Source organism: Poecile atricapillus, chromosome 2 (genome assembly GCF_030490865.1).
Source record: "Poecile atricapillus isolate bPoeAtr1 chromosome 2, bPoeAtr1.hap1, whole genome shotgun sequence".
Classification (NCBI taxonomy): Eukaryota; Metazoa; Chordata; class Aves; order Passeriformes; family Paridae; genus Poecile; species Poecile atricapillus.
In genome coordinates, this window is record NC_081250.1 from 29,517,872 (window position 1) to 29,537,211 (window position 19,340).

Here is a 19,340-nt window from a genome sequence, read left to right on the forward strand (position 1 = left end):
AACACAGCAGGAAGGAATGTAAAACTAATAAAACAATGCCCTAAAGGCAATTCTTTACATTTTAAACACCATAAACAAGTATATTGTCAATTTCTTAATTTTGGTAAAATATCACTGGCAATTTATGAGAACAGAGGTTGCAGAAACTACTGGAGACTTGAGAAAACCCCTTTTCCATACACTTAGAGCTGCCTAGAACTCATTTGAAACCTGAAAGTATTTTAAATCCTTTGAAAAATCATAATAACATGATAATGCATCTATTTTTTTACACATCCATTCTGATCTAATCTTATTGCAAATAGACTAATTTTTAACAGAACTTGGGATCATAAAAATGACAGCCAGGGAGAAACCTTGTTCTTGCTTTTACTAATATAGGTGCAATTTTTCAGTAGTGCAAGTTATTACTGTTAATGAGAGCCCAATTAACCAGTCAGAGTCAGTGAGACTACAAGTAGACTGTGTGAGCTTTCAGAGAATTAATTAACATCAAATTCTTCTTGAAGACATTAATCAGATAAAGTTAGATGAAAAATAAGATGCTGAATATTTACTTGGTACTTGCAAAAACACCCTTCATATGTGTCTTTGTACCCTCATAGTGGCTGACAGTCACAATAATAGGCTTTGCAAATAACAGAAAATTAAAGTCAGCATCTACCCAAGACATTAACAGTCTTTGGTAGCAATATCTTCACAATGATCAGCAGTGACTTGAACTGACATGATTCTTAAATATTTATATTTGCTTTTACTGTAAATTCATTTTATGCCAAATAAAATTTTACTGGACTTTCTGAATTTTTTTTCTAGAGTCTGAATAATTTTTTTTTTTTTTTTAAATGAACTGAACAGGATTCCAAAAGCTTTAGTGCTACAAGGTAAATCTTACAGCAGGACACTACTAACAGTATCAACATCTTAGTTTCCAAGTAAGTGATTATTTGATTTTAACAAAATGATTCTTGTAAACACTTTCCTTTAAATGTCATAAACTAAGCTCTGTATTATAGTCAGATACAGATGAATAACATTGTGTGATTTCCCCAATGCATTATATTATTTTACAAATAAAAACTAACTAACTTCCCTAGAGTTTGTCCCAGAGGAGATGTAGCCAGAGAATTAATCTATCCTGATAAATCTTAGGAGTCTGAGATTACATACAGACATTTACATTTCTACTTACTCTTGGGAAGAATCATTGTCCTGAAATTAGATTTAAGGATAGAGTGACCAGTTGAGTGACTGACTTTGCTGCAAAGTTTCTTTCTATTCACCAGATTCTAGAGGTCCTTTATAGTGAACTTTCAGTAAAGTATAACAGATTATAATCCCAAAACCTTTCAAGAAACAAGACTAGAGTCTGTCAGAAATGGTCTCACACTCTAACATTTACAGTCTCTGAGGCGCAGAAGTACTTTTAAAAAGCCTGATCTAAAATATGGTAGCTGCAGTCTAAGAAAACAGCACAGGAGAATAAAAAGAATGAACCTTTAAAAAAATCTCTTCTGAAATTCTGAGACAGACATCAGCAAACGCTTTGTTTCCTAGAGAAATAAATCATTGAAGACCATATCACATGCTTCATATGTGCTTCTTCATAATCTTTGTTCCTATAACGTAATTTCAGACACAAGCTCCTGTAAGTGTCATGAAAATTGCAGAGCTCACTGGAAAACCCTTCCAGATACCATCTGTGACCACCCCTTACCAGTTAAGGAGGGAGAGTTTCTCTACACCTCTTTCAATTTCACTAAGATGCTAAATTCAATTCCCTGGAAGTTCCCTATTTATAGGGAATTTATTTATAAGAGTTGCACAGATCTCGAGCTCAGAGTTCTCCATAGCATTCTAGATGCATTTGTAATACTAGAACATATCTTTCCTAATTTCATATTCTTGTTTCTCTGCCCATGCTGACAAATGGTATCTTGCCCACACAGTGGAATCTTCTATCCTCTGTGATTCTTACACCACATTCAAGTCACTGCCTCCCAGGAACAATTCATTAAATATAACCTATACTTCATTTGTTTCTAAAATCAGTGTGCTTATTATTACATATTTGGCTGCAATGAAAAGCATACGCTTAGTTTAAAATATTTGCTAAGTAATCCTTATTTATAAATTGCTTCTGATCAATTATATTTTTTTAATAAAAAAAATATTATCTTTGTCTGCAAACTTTATCAGACAACTGTTAAATACCTTAGAGACAGTAAGAGTTTCTGCAGAAACTGGTGAGACATGAGGAGAATCATCGTTTGAAATATATCAATTATCTAATTTTTCATCTATTTAATAAGAACTAGTACAATTACAGTCATCCTATTTTTAATTAAGATGTTATGTAGTAACAAGTCAAACTTTTTCCAGTTTTATGTTGTGTCACCACTACCATCTTTATCAGCCAAGATTACAGTGTTGTAATAAAGTCCTGAAGTCAATTTCACAAAATAAGTAAATTCCATGTTGGTTGACATTAATTGCTTTAATCATATGACTCTTTATTGATCAAGTTTTGCCTGTAGCAGCACACCCTTTTGTTTTGTTGATCAATATCAAACTCACAGGCTCCCAATGACTCAAATTCTCATTTTTCACGCAACAATATTAATTTCCATTTTGTTCTCTTGAACATCTGATGGCCCAAGATTTTCAGAATGTTATTGCTGCAATCCAGAATATCACCAGGCCAAATATTAAAACTCAACATAAATACCTCACAGTCACAGAACATGAAAACATGACCTGCTTATAGCAGAGGCAGAACAGTTTTACTTATTAAATATCTCTACTTTTCTGTATAATAGACAATCTATTGTACTTCTTAATAAAGCCCCAAAAATCATCAGATGGGCTTGTTTTCCTGTGTGCCTTTTTTGTTAATTGTCAGACTAAAAGTTTTCAGTACCTAGGAAGATGTTGTTTTAGAAATTATTCCCCAAAATTACTTCCATGTGATGTTTAAAAACTGATTTAGCTTGATGAATGGCTCAGACTTAAAAAAAATGTACATTAAATTCAAAAATACAACTTGTTACAAAACAAATACAACGAAGTTATGATCACACACATACACAAATGTACTGCATTTCAGTTTAATTAAGTTTTTCCCCCTTACACTAAGACATTGTACAGATCTCCTTTGCATGGGATACTTTTGTTGGATTAGAAAATAATCTGTTGCTTTTTAGAAATAGTGAGGATTTTGCACTCTTTCAACATTGTCTATAAATCTGTCTTGATTTTTAAAAACGTGTTATTATACTGAATTTTTTAACTACAATTCACACAGATATATCAGAGTACAACAAATACATTCTGTTAGTTGATTTTACATTTCAAGATAATATTGCCCCAGAATATTTAAGAAAATTTTACTACCAAGGTATCAAATACAGAGAAACTGAAAATCTGTTTCTGAATTTGTTTCTTTTTAGTGACATCCTGATCCCAAATATCCTACAAACAGCTATATAAGAACTATCTTTAAAACAGAACTTATAAATATTTATAACACTGAAGTAATTTGAATTACTTGGTTGTTTTTACTACAAAGAATGATTTTAATTTTGTCATTTGTTCCCAGAAAATAAACAAAATATCTCCTGCTTTAGCTCCAACAATGACTTTGAAATGTTACTTTTCCTAATGTACAAGTGCTCAGGTATAATAATTTGTGTTAATTCAAGAGCATAATATATAAACACACACAACTTTTTCCCACAGCTTTGAGTCATTTAATGTTATATAGGTTGTGCACGTCATGCATAAACTGAATTTTTATGAGTATCTTATCTGTTCTTTAAAGATTCAAGGTCCACATAGGATGAAACTGGTTTTTAATACTCAAACTTTAGAAAATGTAAATTTACTGCAGTCCTTCTTTTACACATCCTCTGAAACCTCAACTGAACAACAATTATTTATTTCAGTTCTTCTTTATCTGGATGGAATATCTTTTTGCTTTATGCTGAAAAATAAGACTGGAGCCATTGAGAGAACATCAGTTCTTGGTATATGATATGAAATATCTATGACATTATCTGTCCCTCAGAAGACTAAATAGGAAAACAGACCATATACTGTTTCAGAAAAACTGTATATTCCCAACAAGATATCAAAAGAAGTTCTGTATGCAACCAATGCACAAGTAAATTTTGTTGTTAAACTGTCACACATTAAGGAAATTGCCTTTCTTTGTGATATTTATGGTTATACCAATAGAAATAATGTCTCATTGAAGAAATTTACTGTCAAAGACAGATGCAGTGATTTGAGCTGCTTCCAGATCCTTCAATATGGTAAATAAACTAAAATATAAAAAAAATTTAAAGTGCTTGAAACAACAGCTACTAAAAACAAATGTCTCACCATTCTAAACAGTGATATGTGGTACTTTGAAGTAGAAGGGACATATACTTTGGCCCCTGTACACACAGCTGCTTTGCTAGTCATCAGGAACCTACCAGATTACCAGACAAGATAAATTATGTTTAGAAAAAATTAAAACATTATTTTAAGAGGTCTTAAATATTACAGTGTTACTGAATGTAATGAACAACTCTAAAAGTCAACTTGTTGATAGCCAGGTATTTGGCATCAGAAAAAATAAGTGATGTCCTTATAGGAAAAGTGGAGGAAAACAGACAAGCGAGATAGAAATACCAGGAGAAAGGTCATCTCATAAAAGAGAATTCTTTGTTTTGCAGATTACAGATTTATAGTTTTCCAGATTCTGAGGTCATTCAAATACCTGCATGTTTTTCCTATTTACAGGAAAATTCAGTCTTTATTGATTACCTCAAGTATTAACTGCCCAGGTCTCTCTACAACAATGAGCTCTAGAAAGAGCTCAGACAAAACCAATTCTGAAAAATGAAATAGAAAAGCCTAAATTACAACTGAAAATACATCTGAATTTTTATGGTAGTATGCAAATTTTATTAATTTTAAATTATATATATATATATATAAAACTAGATATTATTATTGTCTTTACCTTCCAAAGGTCAGCTGTTCCTTCAACAAGTTTGGCATTTGTTTTACAGTATTTCAGAGCCAGATGCAAACATTCCGTTCCATAATCCAGGTCATAGTCTGTACACTGTAGTAATTAAAAACAAAAAAAATATCCTAAATTAGTCTTAGGTACTTCTAAGCAATAACACATTTTCTTTCATTAATTAAACCTTACATCTCAACAGTCCTATCCACACTAATACATCTGTATTATGCACATAGGTTCAGCATGGATCAGAAATAAAATAGTTCCAAGCAGCTTATGTCAAATTGCAGCTATTCAGCAAAGTCCTATAGAAGTAAATAAAAACTTTATAAGCACAGATTAATTAAGTTAGGTGCTGCAAATACCTTGCTAAACCTTTACATTGTTAAATACATTAATGAGAAGTTACATGTATAAAAAAAATCTTGATGGAGTTGAGATGCCTCAACAATAGACACCACTGACTTTCCAGTGACCAACCTTCAGAGTACCAGAAAAATTTAACAGATGTGGAAACATGACTCTTCAAATGCTGTTTTGGTTATTGCAGAATCAAAAAGGGGATGGTAGTAACCAGGAACCTCTGTATCCCTCTTGATTCCCTCCATCTTTTTCTCCACTTAGCTGCACAGAAAATAGCAGTCTCATGCTGTTCCACGATCCTTACAGATTTAAAAAAATAACAAAACCAAAAAAAACCACACAACAAACAAAGGTTTATCTACCTTTTAGTCATCTAGAAAAGATATTATTCTCTTGACACACCCTTTCCAAGCAGTTCGACTTCCTATTGATACTGATTATAAGAACCTCATTAATGAAAAACTGAGTAAGGAGAAGAATTTTCTGAGCCAAAACATAGTTAGCAAAGCAGTAACTGGGAGCTTATCAGTCAGGACATCCTCAAGATTAATTAGCCTAACTAAGATAAGAAAGCTCTATTCTATTTTCATATTGCTAAATTACCAGTCCATCCAGAAACATAAATTCCATGTAACAAGGATAACTTAAGATAGCATCTTTTATTTAAAAAAGAGGCATTTGAGAAGTTTACAGGCTGGCTACCACACTATCCAGTCTCTATTTCAGAGTGAATTATCAACAATAAGTAAGAAAGAACAAGGCAATGGTATGAAAAATGAGCATTCCCAGAATGCTCACTTTGCCTCATATAAAGCTATTATTCTGGCTTTAGAAATCCCTATAATAAAAAGTCCCTGAGGGACATGCTCAACCAGAAGTGACTGCCTTAACAGCACTCAGTGAATTACAGGAATCCTAAATTCACCCAATTATTTTTGTGAATAGCAGTATTTTTTTAACAACTGTAGCAGGGAGTATCTCATCCATCACTCTTTTCATCACATGCTCTGTTATTCTGACACAAAAAACACCTTCTCAATCCTTCAGAAATGCTGCACCACATTTCTTCTCACATCTTTCCACAGATAAAGAGATCAGTATCTATTCAGTCATTTCATGTGTGGAAACTACTTAAAAACTTTGATCAACCCTTTTGCCCTCCATTTATCTACACTTACCTAGGAATTTTATCATATCTTTCTACAAACCTTCTCTGTTAGCACTCATCTTTACTACACAGAAAAAAAATGGGTACCTCCACTTTCTGTTCCAAATTTTTTATGAACAAAATAACTGCACAGGTCTCAGTACAGACCATCATGAAACTCCAGTGGTGATTTACTGCAATGAAAATTGGTCATGCACTTGACCTTGTTTACCTTCTAACAAATAATCTGCTCTGGTAAGTCCTTTCTCTTATCCCAAATCTTTAAGTTTCCTTTAAGGGTCTTCAGCAAAAGCTTCTGTAGAACATCTTATTAATGCACTTAATGTTGTTATCACCTCAATCAACCTCAAACAAGATGCCAATGAAATCCTTAAAGAATGACAGTTAGCTCTGCAATACATAAGCTTTCCTTTACAAACAATTCTACTATCTGGTGTCAAATTTAACCATGTGTCTACAAATTCATGTTTCAAAGATAATTATATTAGCTCAGTAATTTCCAGTCCCCTCCAATTTGAGAAACCGAAATTGTCAAGCATGTAAAATTTTTAGTGGATTAAAGAACCAAAAGAGAGTACTGCAATACAACCTGCCTTTCTTTTTATTAAGTTCCTGAGGAAGTTTATTAAAACAGATAAAGAAAATTTTTAGCTTCTATTCTTGTTTTCTAACATATCACTGAAATTGAAGGAATCTATTGGCATTACACACCTGAATTGCAATACTCATAAGCACAGACATCCTAGAAAAAAAACATGGCTGTCACTTTTATATTATTTAAATCAGTAAATTCTGCCATAATAGTTTGTCAGCCAACTTAGAAAAGTAGTTTAAATGTTATTGTTCTTTACAGTTTTTTAGCTTGTGTTACAAAACAAAATGGACACAAGAACATAGAATAACTTAAAAATAAAGGGGTTTCAAAAAACACTTTGGAACATTTTCAAATCAGGCAGAAATTTAAATAAACAGGATACAAAAAAGGTCAATTAAAAAGATAAAGGAATACGGAACTATCATCTCCAAAAACACATAAAAATGCAGCAGTCTCAGAAGTAAAGAAGTAAAGAGATAAAGTGCCAGTAAAACCAGAAATGGCCAAGTAACTTTCAATTCCCAATATTTATTACCAAAATGTTTCCTTCTTTCACTTTGTTTTTCAGGAAACTTTTCTGGTAGAACACAAATTATTTTCCACTAATGTGAATAACAGACAGATTAAAAAAAAAAGTGTTGTTGTTGTTGTTGGTTGGTTGGTTGGGTTTTGTAAGTTTTTTTGCTTCAGAATGGAAGAGAGAATTTCAGAAAGAAATTTAGCTATGAAAGAATTTACTTTGAAATAAAATTAGGTAACATTTTAAAATAGAGGATAATTAATACAACTAGGACAAAACTAAGCAATTCTAACTTTTTAGCAAGGTATTAATCACAGATAATCAGTAGGGAGTGGAGAAGTTCCATAAATGAGCTAAGGCATCTTGAGCATATTGCTTGTTGCAAGGGATGAAATATGATACAAAGCAAAGTAATAATTAAACCCATATTTCACTAACACTTGTATATCATGACATTTACCACTCTAATTATCCATAATTGTTTCAACCTAAACATATTGTCAGAGTGTACTGTTCTCCAAGTCTGATACACTGATGTCAGAGGAGAACAATGAAATGAAGTAGCAGCACAAGGCCAGCTGTTTATATACCATCTCATGCTAAACATCTTCACATGTGAAATTTTAAATCTGTATTTAAAGTACAGAATTCAACAGCTTCTATATATATTGCCCTAAGAAATTCAGTTAACAAATTAAGCATTATTAGACAGCATGTATAAAAAAGGTCCTGCATCAGGCACAGCATCACCAGCCAAGGTCAAGGGCAGGGATTGTCCCTCTCTGCTCTGCGCTGGGGTGGCCTCACCTCAAGTTCTGGGGGCAGTGTTAGGGCGCCTCAATATAAAAAGGACACTAAACTATTAGTGTCCAAAGGAGGGCAACAAAGATGCTGAAGGCCCTTGAGGGGAAGCCATATACACAATGTCTGAGGTCACTTGGTCTGTTCAGCCTGGAGGAGACTGAAGGGAGACCTCATTGCAATTACAACTTCCTTACCTGAGGAAGCAGAGGGGCAGACTGATCTCTCCTCTTTGGTGGTCCATGACAGGACCTGAGGGAATGGCCTGAAATTGTATCAGTGGAAGTTTAGCTTGGATATTAGGAAGCAGTTCTCCATCCAGAGGGAAGGAGCAGGCTCCCCAAGGAAGTGATCCAGCACCAAGCGTCGCAGAGTTCAAGAAACATTTGGGCAGTGCTCTTAGGTGGTGGGACTACTGGGGATGTCCTCTGCAGGACAAGGAGTTGGATTCGGTGATCCTTATGGTCCCTTCCAACTCAGGATATTCTATGATTCTACAAAAATTCCAGAATGTTTGTGAAGAAAATTCTTACTGACCCAGGTATACAACCATTCTTATCCTAAGTCTTCTGTGTGTAATTCAGTGTACATCTAGATTAAATTTACAGTAAAAAATACGTTTAAAACTCCTACTCTTTCTAAAGCCCCTTTATTACTGAAAGCCTTTTTAACATAAGTTTGACAGTGTACAGTTAACTGAACTTGACATACACACATAGCTTTGTGAAACAATAGACATAGTTTAAGTTTCAGACCACAGATTTGAAATGATGGAAACAGCTGGAAATACTGGCACAAAACATATTCACAAAAGAAAGAAAACATAATAGTTTAGCTCTTTAAATGACACAGAAGTGAATATGTTACTTACAAATGCTTTTGTACTGTTGAATATTCAAAGGCATTCGAATAGGTAGTTTTGGGGAGTCTTTTTTGTGGGTGTTTTTTTTTGCTTGTTCTCCAAGAGTGGATGTTTGAATAAAGTGCTATGAGTTGAATGAGGTACAGATTTTAGCATTACACAAAGTCTTCCTCCTCTTTCCCCCAAATTAGTCTGAAAACATATTGAAAAATAGTACTACTTCCTAAAATGTAAGGTTCCTTGTATCTAAACATAGAATAAGAGGTTAGAGAAAAGAGCACCTATGCAGCCTGTGTCTCCCTGGTATTTAATAATAGTCCATATGCTTACTTATTTCCAATATAATACTTTGAACACTAATTTACTGTACCTTTATATGGGAACTGGTAACCATACAACACATCCAGCACAGATAAAAAAAAGGTTCAATACTGTTATTTTCTTATCTTTTTGTCATTCCAAAGTTTATAATGATACAAAATAATATTCTTTTACGCATTAACTGAAAGAAAATTTTCAGAGATGCTCCTTTACACAGGTATCTTTAAAGCCTGTGTGGAGAGCCAGCATTTACACTTCTCTAACCCTTGAATGGGTAATCTTCAGCACTTTTTCAAGTGTCAGCAGTGTCTCCATTTTATTCTCCCATGTAAATCCACTCAGTAACAATATCAGAACACTTGCACTTAAAATGCATAACTAATCAACAATAGCAGAGCTTTAGGGCTTTTCCAGATCCTGGAAAACCAAGTTTCCACTGCTGAAGTGCCAGAGTACATCATGAACATTCAACATCAGGAACATTTTACTGAGTTAAGAAAAGAAGTAGACACAAGCTCTCACTGAACCTGAATTGGCCTATTTTTATCATATTTTATAAAGATTTTTTGCCACACTCGTTACCCCTGAAACAAAAAAAATGCTGAATCCAACAGTGGATTTGCAGCAAGCACTCAGCCTACATCAATATGCCAAATGAGAGACAGCAGAAGCAGCAAACAGAAGGAGGAAACGTGAATGAGGAAACACTGAGATCAACGCAAAACCAGCTTATCTCATCTCTGAAACTATTTTTACTGTAGTTAATTATTAAGACTGCTGTGACATATATCCAGATGCAGTAGTAGTGAAGAGAAGAGCATTTTAATCCCCAACAGAATTAAGCAAGCCTGTTTTTATACAGATCTGTATCCATATCCCAACACCTTTGAATGCAGTAACTGCAAGTGCCTCTTCCATATATGCCATGATCTCCTGGCAATCCACCATTAGACCCCTGAACACTTCCTGATTTGTCATTTGAATATTTTGGTTCATGTTGCTTCCAAGTACACTAAATACTCATATTTTAGTTACAACATGAAGAAATAAGAAAATGATAATATTCTATGTACAAGAGTAGTAGTCAAAACACTCATTGTTTGCACTTTTTAAATTATCTTGCAAATTGGAAAAATACTTGGGAAAGGGTTGGGAAAGAGAAAAGAGAAAAATTTTGCCCTAATGTAGAAAATAAAGATTATTTAGGTTATTCAAAGAAAATCTGAAGAAGTAATTGTTCACATTCTCCCAATAAAGAGATTTCTAAATACATCACGTCATAAAATTAAGAAACCAACAGATAATTTAATCGAGGTTGGAAGCAGAGGTGAGCCAAATTTAGGCCAAGCTACAATGCATTTTTAATTTTTTTTTTTTTTTTAACAAATAAGATTATTCACTCTTGGAACAATTTACTTCAGAAAAATCACCTCTTGAATTATGCAAGAATATAAATTGTCCTTTTCCTTACCTTTCAATAAACCAAACTGCCAGTAACAAGAGATTAAAACTTCTAGCTTCACTACCTTGTCTTCTTTGTTACCATCTCAGAACAAGCAACAAATAACAATTTAGGTGGGTGGTCTCCCATATGCGGGATACCAGGACCCTCACTCGGTATTCAGCATTTTCTGAGCCTGTGCTGAACAGGTGATTCTCATGGATACAGGACATTTACCAGGGTAAATCCAGTAACACAACAGTATTCTCATAATCCAATCTAACTTCCAACTTGAATATTTGCACTGTGTCTCCTTAACATACACCTTCCAAATTATGTCTGATGACAAAATGCCTTTTCACTGCCATAGAGATGCCAAACTTCATCCATGGAGTGGAAGCTTTGCACCACTGCAGGAAACAGTTCCAAGAGCTAATATGTGAATTTGCAAAGTTCTTTGAGATGCTACATGACGAGGAGTGACATAAAATGGAAGTAATTATCCCATTAGCAAAAACCCTTTTTTTCTTGTGCAAGGCATTTGAATTTCTCCAAACATTCTTGTGGCAGAATTTAATTAGGGCAAGGTGGGGATTCAGACAATATCCTGGCTCTACCATTGTGCCAAAGAACTAATCAAGTACAGAGCTATCTAAACTAGCAGAGTTTTCTCCAGACCACCAATCTAGCTTCACTTTTTGAATAAAAGAAAGCACTACTGACAAAATTTCTTTTAGCATATTTACCCTGAAAATTTCTTTTAGCATATTTACTCTTTAGAATTGGGTAGGCTTTAAGGATAGGAAAAATTATTTATTCCTCCCTGCTCCTCAGGGCAAAGTTGTCAGGGTAAAAAGATGCCAATGAAATAAGATCTCTTTGGAAAAAGTCTCAGAGCTACAACCTGCAGACTATACAAATTAGGATATTCATTTAGGTGAGGCTGACAACCCTCTAGTTAAACAACAGTCTGCATGCATCAGCCTGACAATGAATGGAGAAAGGCAGAACCTCTACAAAACTGCATTATTAAAATAAGCGCTGTAGCAATTTTGCATCAAAACAAGAAAAAAAATTACCAGCTTTCAATGTGCATTAAATGTAACAGAATTCAGGTTCTATTGAAGTTCCAAGTCTTTTAAATGTGACTAAAACGAGTCATAAAATCATAGCTGAAATGGACCACAACAATGAAAGGGTGCTATTAATAATGTGAAATTTCTCATGTAAAAAGAAATAGATTTTCTTCTAACATTTAAGAGTACACAGTTTTCCTTGTCAAATCATCATATCTAAAATTCTAATGACCTACAAACAAATCAGAAAGGCTTCCTTTTGTTATTTCATGTGCTTAGGTTGTACATGGAAAAAGTCACAGATATTTGCCATGTTCATACAAGTACTACACAGATAACTAAAATTAGGGCTAGGAATTTGAAAAACTATTCAGCTGAGTATCCAGCTTACTTGGACCAACCAGGTAGGTGGTTACACTAATTAACTGTTATATAGGCAGATGGAAGAATGCTGCCTTTAGATTCCATACAAAGAACATTTATTTGTAGTACTATCTTCATACAAATCATACTACAAGATTAATATTAGTCTAGCCAGCTCTTGCCTAATTCATTAATCACTTCTTGATTGAGTATTTCAGAATACCTTTAATGAGAAGGAAGAAAACCTATAGACACAAACTGGAATGCAGAATTAGGACAAATACAATAATGATGTTACATGGTATATATTTATAAGACCAGAATATATAACTAGAGACTACAAAAGTAAAGTGGGCAACCAGAGCCTGGGGGTCTGGAAAAGGAAGTGGACCTTCCTACACATACACAGAGCATACAGAAACTGCAAAATCCATTTGAATGAGGTTAAATGATCATCCTTACAACAATACACTTAATAATAAGACTCCTGATGCTTTTTTAAAAAAGAAAAAGGCCAAGAAACAACCAGTACAACTTATGATAAAGCCCATATATTTTATATGCTATTTGTCATATGTTTAAAACAACGGTGATCTCTTTTTCAGTGCTTTTACACTACAAAAATTAACAACTCTGACCTACATCAGTAATTCATGATGGAATAGAATCAGAAAAAAAAAAATTACCTCCAAGTGAATGCTTACAGGAGATAAAATATTAAGTTGGTCAGCCTTAGTGACAACTTACATGCCTTGAAATACACAAAGTTTCATGTCTGATGAATGTTAAAAATAAAGGTTGAGGTGCCTTGAAGATTCAGATATCTTAAGTCTTGGCAAGGGCATGAGCAATGTTTTTTTCGGGATTCCAGCACTAGAATTAAATCACTTATATCTTGATCCTTCAGTCCTTTTTCAGAATCTGACCCTTTCTCCCAAAGTTGCCAAGGTTTTAGTCAACAATTTGTCTGCTACCGTTAATCTAATCACTTGTTGCTCCTGGTAATAATCATTTGACAGACATTGATGTTTTTAACAAAGAATGAAGCCACAGGAAAATCCCCAAATCAGTCTAGACATTTTGCCTCGAAGGACTTTGCCTGACCTATGCCAACATATTGCTAAATTCCTACAGCTGACTCCACTTCTCTGCTACAGAGGATATTAAAATGCTTCACACATGTTTGAAAAAGAATCCCAGTAATGTTGTGCCCTTTCAAAAAGTACTTTAGAAGTTTACAAAATCCACATGGAATACAGTCCCTATTATTTACATACAGAAAAGACAATACTTTGAGCAAATACTTTTACAATGGCCCTAACAATAGCCAACTTCCTTTCTCACTCTGGAAAAATCTTCCCTGGACATTTCCAGAGGCTTGTTAGAGAAGAACCATTTTGGGATTTCCTTTTCTTCTACTAATGACCAGGTTGGACAGTTCACAGACTATCTCTTCTCCCCATCTCCACGCAATTTGTGGACATCTTGCAATGATTTTTTTGGGGAGTGGAAGAACATCTGCCTCCCAGAATTCAGCATCAAAGTATTTGCATGATTCTCTTTGACACACTATTGTTTTGCATCTTGTCATTACTAAGTTTATATATAGCCATTCCCTCCTATGCAGGCAGATGCTGTAATGGCCCATAAATAAATGTTATACTCAAGGAGTGGTTAATGTTGGCTATGAACAGATACACTAATATAGTGTAGTCCTAAAAAGTACTAATTTCTACATATTTTCTACACAGATTAGACAGAATCCCTAAGAGCAGTCTGATCTGTGTGGATATCTGTAAGGACAGATATAGACATGAATCAGAGAAATGTCTCTAAACATGTTGAAGCTCATTCTCCTTCAATGAGTATTCCTGCTTCCTGTTCCTATTTTTTTTTTTTTTACTTCAGCTTCATTGTTCTCATTAGCTAAATATAAACTTCCATACTCTGCAAAAGGTCTACTATCAACAGATGATTAAAGTAACTATATAAGTAATGCAAACACCCTACCCTCCCCAAAAAGTGTGCAGTTCTTGCAGCAAATTTCCACATGCACAAATCTTGAGGAAAATTGTAAGATACTGTATAAATGATCATCAGGAAAAAAGTGTATTTTTTAATAAGATTCTTAAAAAGCTATCCCTTAATTTTGAATTAGTGACCAGACTTTGCGATACTTCCCAAGTATGAAGGATTCCTGCAGAATAGCATCCTAACATGTCCTGCTCTTTTTCCAGGTGTTTATAGCTATTCCCTCTCTCAAGGTTCTCAGCTTCCCTGGCCTGGTGGCACTTGTGAGCAACTCTCTGGTATTCCCCACATTCATGCTGACAACTCCTTAACCACTGCATCATCTTACCAGGGCCGTCTGTTTGCATATTTGACATAGAAGCTGGTCAGTATCCTCTACCTACCACTCCTCTTCTGCTTCCATTTCTGGTTGTTTCTCTTCCAGATCATGCAAGGGTAAAGCTTTTTAAATGTTCCTGCTACATTTCTTGCTTTAGCAGATATATTTCAAATGTCCAATGCTTTGAGTATTTCAGCCTTTATATAGTGTGGTTGTGTTACTTTGTACAGAACATATGATGTGACAAAACAAGATGCTTTGTGTTAAGGACAAAAAAAAAAACCAACTTAGAGATCTTTGTGCATTTTACAATATATCAAAAACAAGTATTACAGAAATCAGTCTCAGCCTATTCTGATTAAAGGAAAATTGTAGTCTACCTGACTTCCTGATACTCTAATTCTTTTAAAAGGTACTGCTCCAGGGAACACTTGACTTCTGGTAAGTGAAGTCTCCCCCACCCACCTCCTCCCAGGCTTGCAGTATCATACTTCACATTTGTTCCTATTTAAATTAAGAAGTGGAACAGAAACATGAAACTACCTTAAGCAAAAACGAACAAGTCTGGTCTAAGGAATCTGTCCATTATTTGCTATCTTTGGAAAGGGTGGATTTTCAATTAACACTTAAACTTTCCTAATTTTCCTTAGGATTAATAAAAACATAAAAGAAACAGATATTTTTTAAGATAAGAAATTTATTACATAAAATAAATAATAATTTTTAAAAAATTAAATTGGCTGATTTTGTCCCAGGTAGTTCAGAATTGAAGTAAGTCATGGATTCTGCCATTTTTTTACAACTTTTCCAGAGGTTTTGCTAGTTGTATTTTTGATTTTAATTTTTTTTAAATTTGTCAATTTACTGTTGTTCATTACATTGTGCAGAAACTGAGAACTCAAAAATTATGATGTAACAGATCTAAGAGCAGTGATGCAACATCACATTTATCCCCTTACCAAATTTATACATCCTTTTACCTAAAATCCCAAGGAAAACCCCTGGCTAACATAAAGCCTCCCACCTGCAAGATCCACACACACACTACAAGTACAGTTCTATCTCACCTTGCAGTTGTTTGCACTGGTCACTTGTCCACCCTGAGCCAGATACACACCATACAAACAAAAGTTGTAACTCTTAAAGATTTTATAAATCATATAAATTGTACAAATTTGAAAGTTAATAGTTATGAAGTCAAAAGTCTTGACACCATAACAGTTAAATCAGAAAGTAACATATATCTGAACAAAGATTTGTTTGGAATACATGTTTTAGGCAACAGGGAAGATGTAAGACTGAAAACTAAATTAAATGCATCACAATTAAATGCAGGTGAACAATCTGGCTGAATTCCTCAAAATCTGTCCTGGATTTCTGGACCTAAATGTAAAGGGGATTCCCTGTAGTACACGTACATTTCATGATATTATTAGAAAACAATCTTTGGTATTTGTATATAAAATTAATTAGAGGAGATTCAACAGGGCACATATTTTTCCCCAAATCATTACTATCCTTTTTTCATTTGAGCAAGAAATGGAAAATTACTAACTTGGTAAAGATCATACATAATATATTTTTTCATATTTTAATAGTGTTAATACCTTACACTATTCTAATTCTAGATAAATTTAAAATAGCAATAAAAGGAGAAGGATCTCTAGTCAGCTCTGCCCAGACTGCAGCCAGACAGGAAGAGAAAAAAGACTGCAGATAGCAAACCTGTATGGGTCAGATAACTGACCTTTAACTGAATTTTGCAACTTTGTGGTCAATATATTTAGAGATCTTATATTCACAAACACATCTGGAAGTAAATACTCTAAACCTATCTACTCACATCAGACAGTGCATTTAAATAGAGATGGAGTTTAAAAGCACTATTCCACATTATCCACAGTGTAGCTGAAAAGCCTGTGTTACTCGAAGCATTAATTCAAATGGACAGTTTCTTTCCAAGGAATGCATGTTTGACTGTTGTTTTTCTCCACACTACTGTTGCATAAAGGTCACAACTGTATAAAATACCCAGGCATGGGATCATGATCCCAGGCAGAGTCAGCCAAAATGAATTCCATTTCCAGCTTCATGAATGGTTTGCAACATGAGTAACAAAATTATTTTCTCTTCCTTGTTCATTTGTACAATGATAATTACCTTCACCAGGCTGTGGGAATTGATTATGAATATGTTAATATTTAGGATGTACCATAAGCTGCATCCATTTCTACAAAAATCTGTCCTACAGTAGCTTGACTAGATTTTTCAGGACAACGATTATCTGTCTTTTTTTATTTGTTTGTACAGTTCCCAGAACAATAGGGTCTTAATCCTTGACTTGGACAGCTAGACACCATTGAAACATAAATAATTAGGAAACAATATGAGTTGAGAGATTTTAGCAAAGTGTTATACTTCCCAAGGGTCCAGGCACAGAGTATTAAAATGACCAGAATTTAGCCAAAGCAAAGGAAACTGGGGACAAGAAACCATAGCCTTGGTTGCTTCTAACAACTTTGGTGGCTTGTTCTTGAAAGAGCAGGAATACAAAAAGGAAGACTGATGGAATGCATATGTGAGAAAAAACTCTATTCAGAGTAGCGTATATAGTTGTCTTTTGATGGAGGCATTTAAGGCAAGAGCTTTTTATGTATTTGACAGCTCTACCATATTTGCAAATTATAAGCAAACACAGTAGGAAAAGTACTGGGTTCTTCAGGGGATGGGGGATGAAGTGGTTGCAAGAAACAACACATAAACATGCAATTTGCCAAAAGATTCAAGATACACATCGAGAAGGATTGTATAACCAACAGTAGCAGCTGTCTCTTGAGATGTGTTCTTATGCACATAGAGGCTGCATTTCTTATGAGTATACCCACTACATTCAAGGTAGAATCTCAGAAGTATCAGCTGTGTGTCATATACTAAGAACAATCCCCTGCTTCCTATCAGAAACAAAAAGGTTGAAGCTAGTCAAATCACTTGAGTAGCTCTTAATTTTGGATAGCTCTTCATCGTCAGCATCTAGTATCTTCAAGTATCAAGCATAAAGGATATGACATGGTTTTGTGCCAACATTTCTAAGGAAAACAATTACTGAACAATTAAATAACAGCTTCTTTATTGCCTGTCCTCACATTTTTCTATTGTTAGTGACTTCTAAGCTTTGTACTCTCTGAGAGTGAGTATCAGAAACTTGGGCTTGTTTAGAATTGAAAGACTGATGGGGAAGCATGACTGTCAGAATTAACATGAAAAATAATTCCTTCCAAGTGACAAATGAAGAAATGCTCTGCTTCCAGTCAGTCTGGAAGATACCTGGAGGACAGGCAATTTCCACAAGGTGATGAATGAAAAGGAAGTAGTGTTAAGGGGAAAGGCTGGAATATTTCCAACAAACTGTGAATGCAGGGTGGAGCAAATGAAAGCAGTCTTCAGGGCAAATTAAAGCAAAAAAGTCAAGGTTTAATACATTACCCACAGTTTTAATTTTCCTGAATAAAGTTCATTTCAAAGCACCATATTAGGAAAAAATGAAAAATTACAATCGAGACAAGTAAATGTTATTTTCAGTCTCTAGTCAAAGTATGTATAATACACATGCAACAAGAAACAAGATGCAGCAAGTTATATTACCTCAGTATTTTAGAACAGCCTGTATCTCACTAAATTACTACAAAATGTCATTATTACACTGTGCATCCAAAACCCTTTGATATTCTCAGTCAACAACACATAGTTTATATAGATACCTAATTTCAAACATATAAACTCACTCAGTTAAGTAATTTATTTAATGCACAATAAAAAATTAAAGCAAATTTTTCTTTCCATCCATTTATACCCATCACCTCCTCTTGTATTCAAAAGTTAACTAATCAAAAATTCAAATAAATTAGAATGATAAGATTTTTTTAAAGACTCAGAAGTAGTATGCATACAGTTTGATGTGATCTGAAATAGGTGTTGAAGCTCTCTTCTTTGAAAGAAGAGAAATAAAGTTACCTTTTTTTCTTTTTAACTGAAGCAAATGGAAAGAAGGTCTTAATGTCTCACCTGTTGGTAGGCTTCATAGATTATATCAAACAAGAAAGCCTGAGGCATTTCACTCGCTCTGTACCTGGCACGTTCCAGTGAGTGGTCCAAGCAGCCATCAGCAGCAGAGGCAATAACAGTAGAAACTAAAGGACGGATTGCTCCTGCTGCCTGTGGAACAAACCACGAGAGACCTAAATGTTATCAATATTAATTTATACCACAAAGCTTTAGTTGAAAAAGCTTGAAATTTATTTTTTTCCTTCTTTCTTTTCTATTTCTCATAATCCATAAGTTATACTACTTAGTCTGCATGAGACTTTGAAGATTAATGTAGCAATGGAAGATTGTATAAGAATACCTGGAGGGACAATTTATTAAAAAAAAATAAAGAAATCTTAAGCCCTTCATAGACATCTACT

The 19,340-nt window shown here is 34.2% G+C and overlaps 1 protein-coding gene across 3 annotated transcripts in view; it reads right to left on the minus strand.

Annotated features, from left to right (window-relative positions):
• Positions 1–19,340, minus strand: part of CRPPA (CDP-L-ribitol pyrophosphorylase A) — a 108,057-nt gene that overhangs the window by 64,024 nt on the left and 24,693 nt on the right. For 2 of the 3 annotated variants that reach the window (XM_058833144.1, XM_058833143.1), the window contains exons 3-4: positions 18,940–19,089; positions 5,012–5,116 (exon numbers count right to left, since the gene is read on the minus strand). In XM_058833144.1, the coding sequence (XP_058689127.1) occupies positions 5,012–5,116; positions 18,940–19,089 (255 nt within the window). The remainder of the gene's footprint in view (positions 1–5,011; positions 5,117–18,939; positions 19,090–19,340) is intronic. The other variant, XM_058833145.1, reaches the window with a different exon arrangement.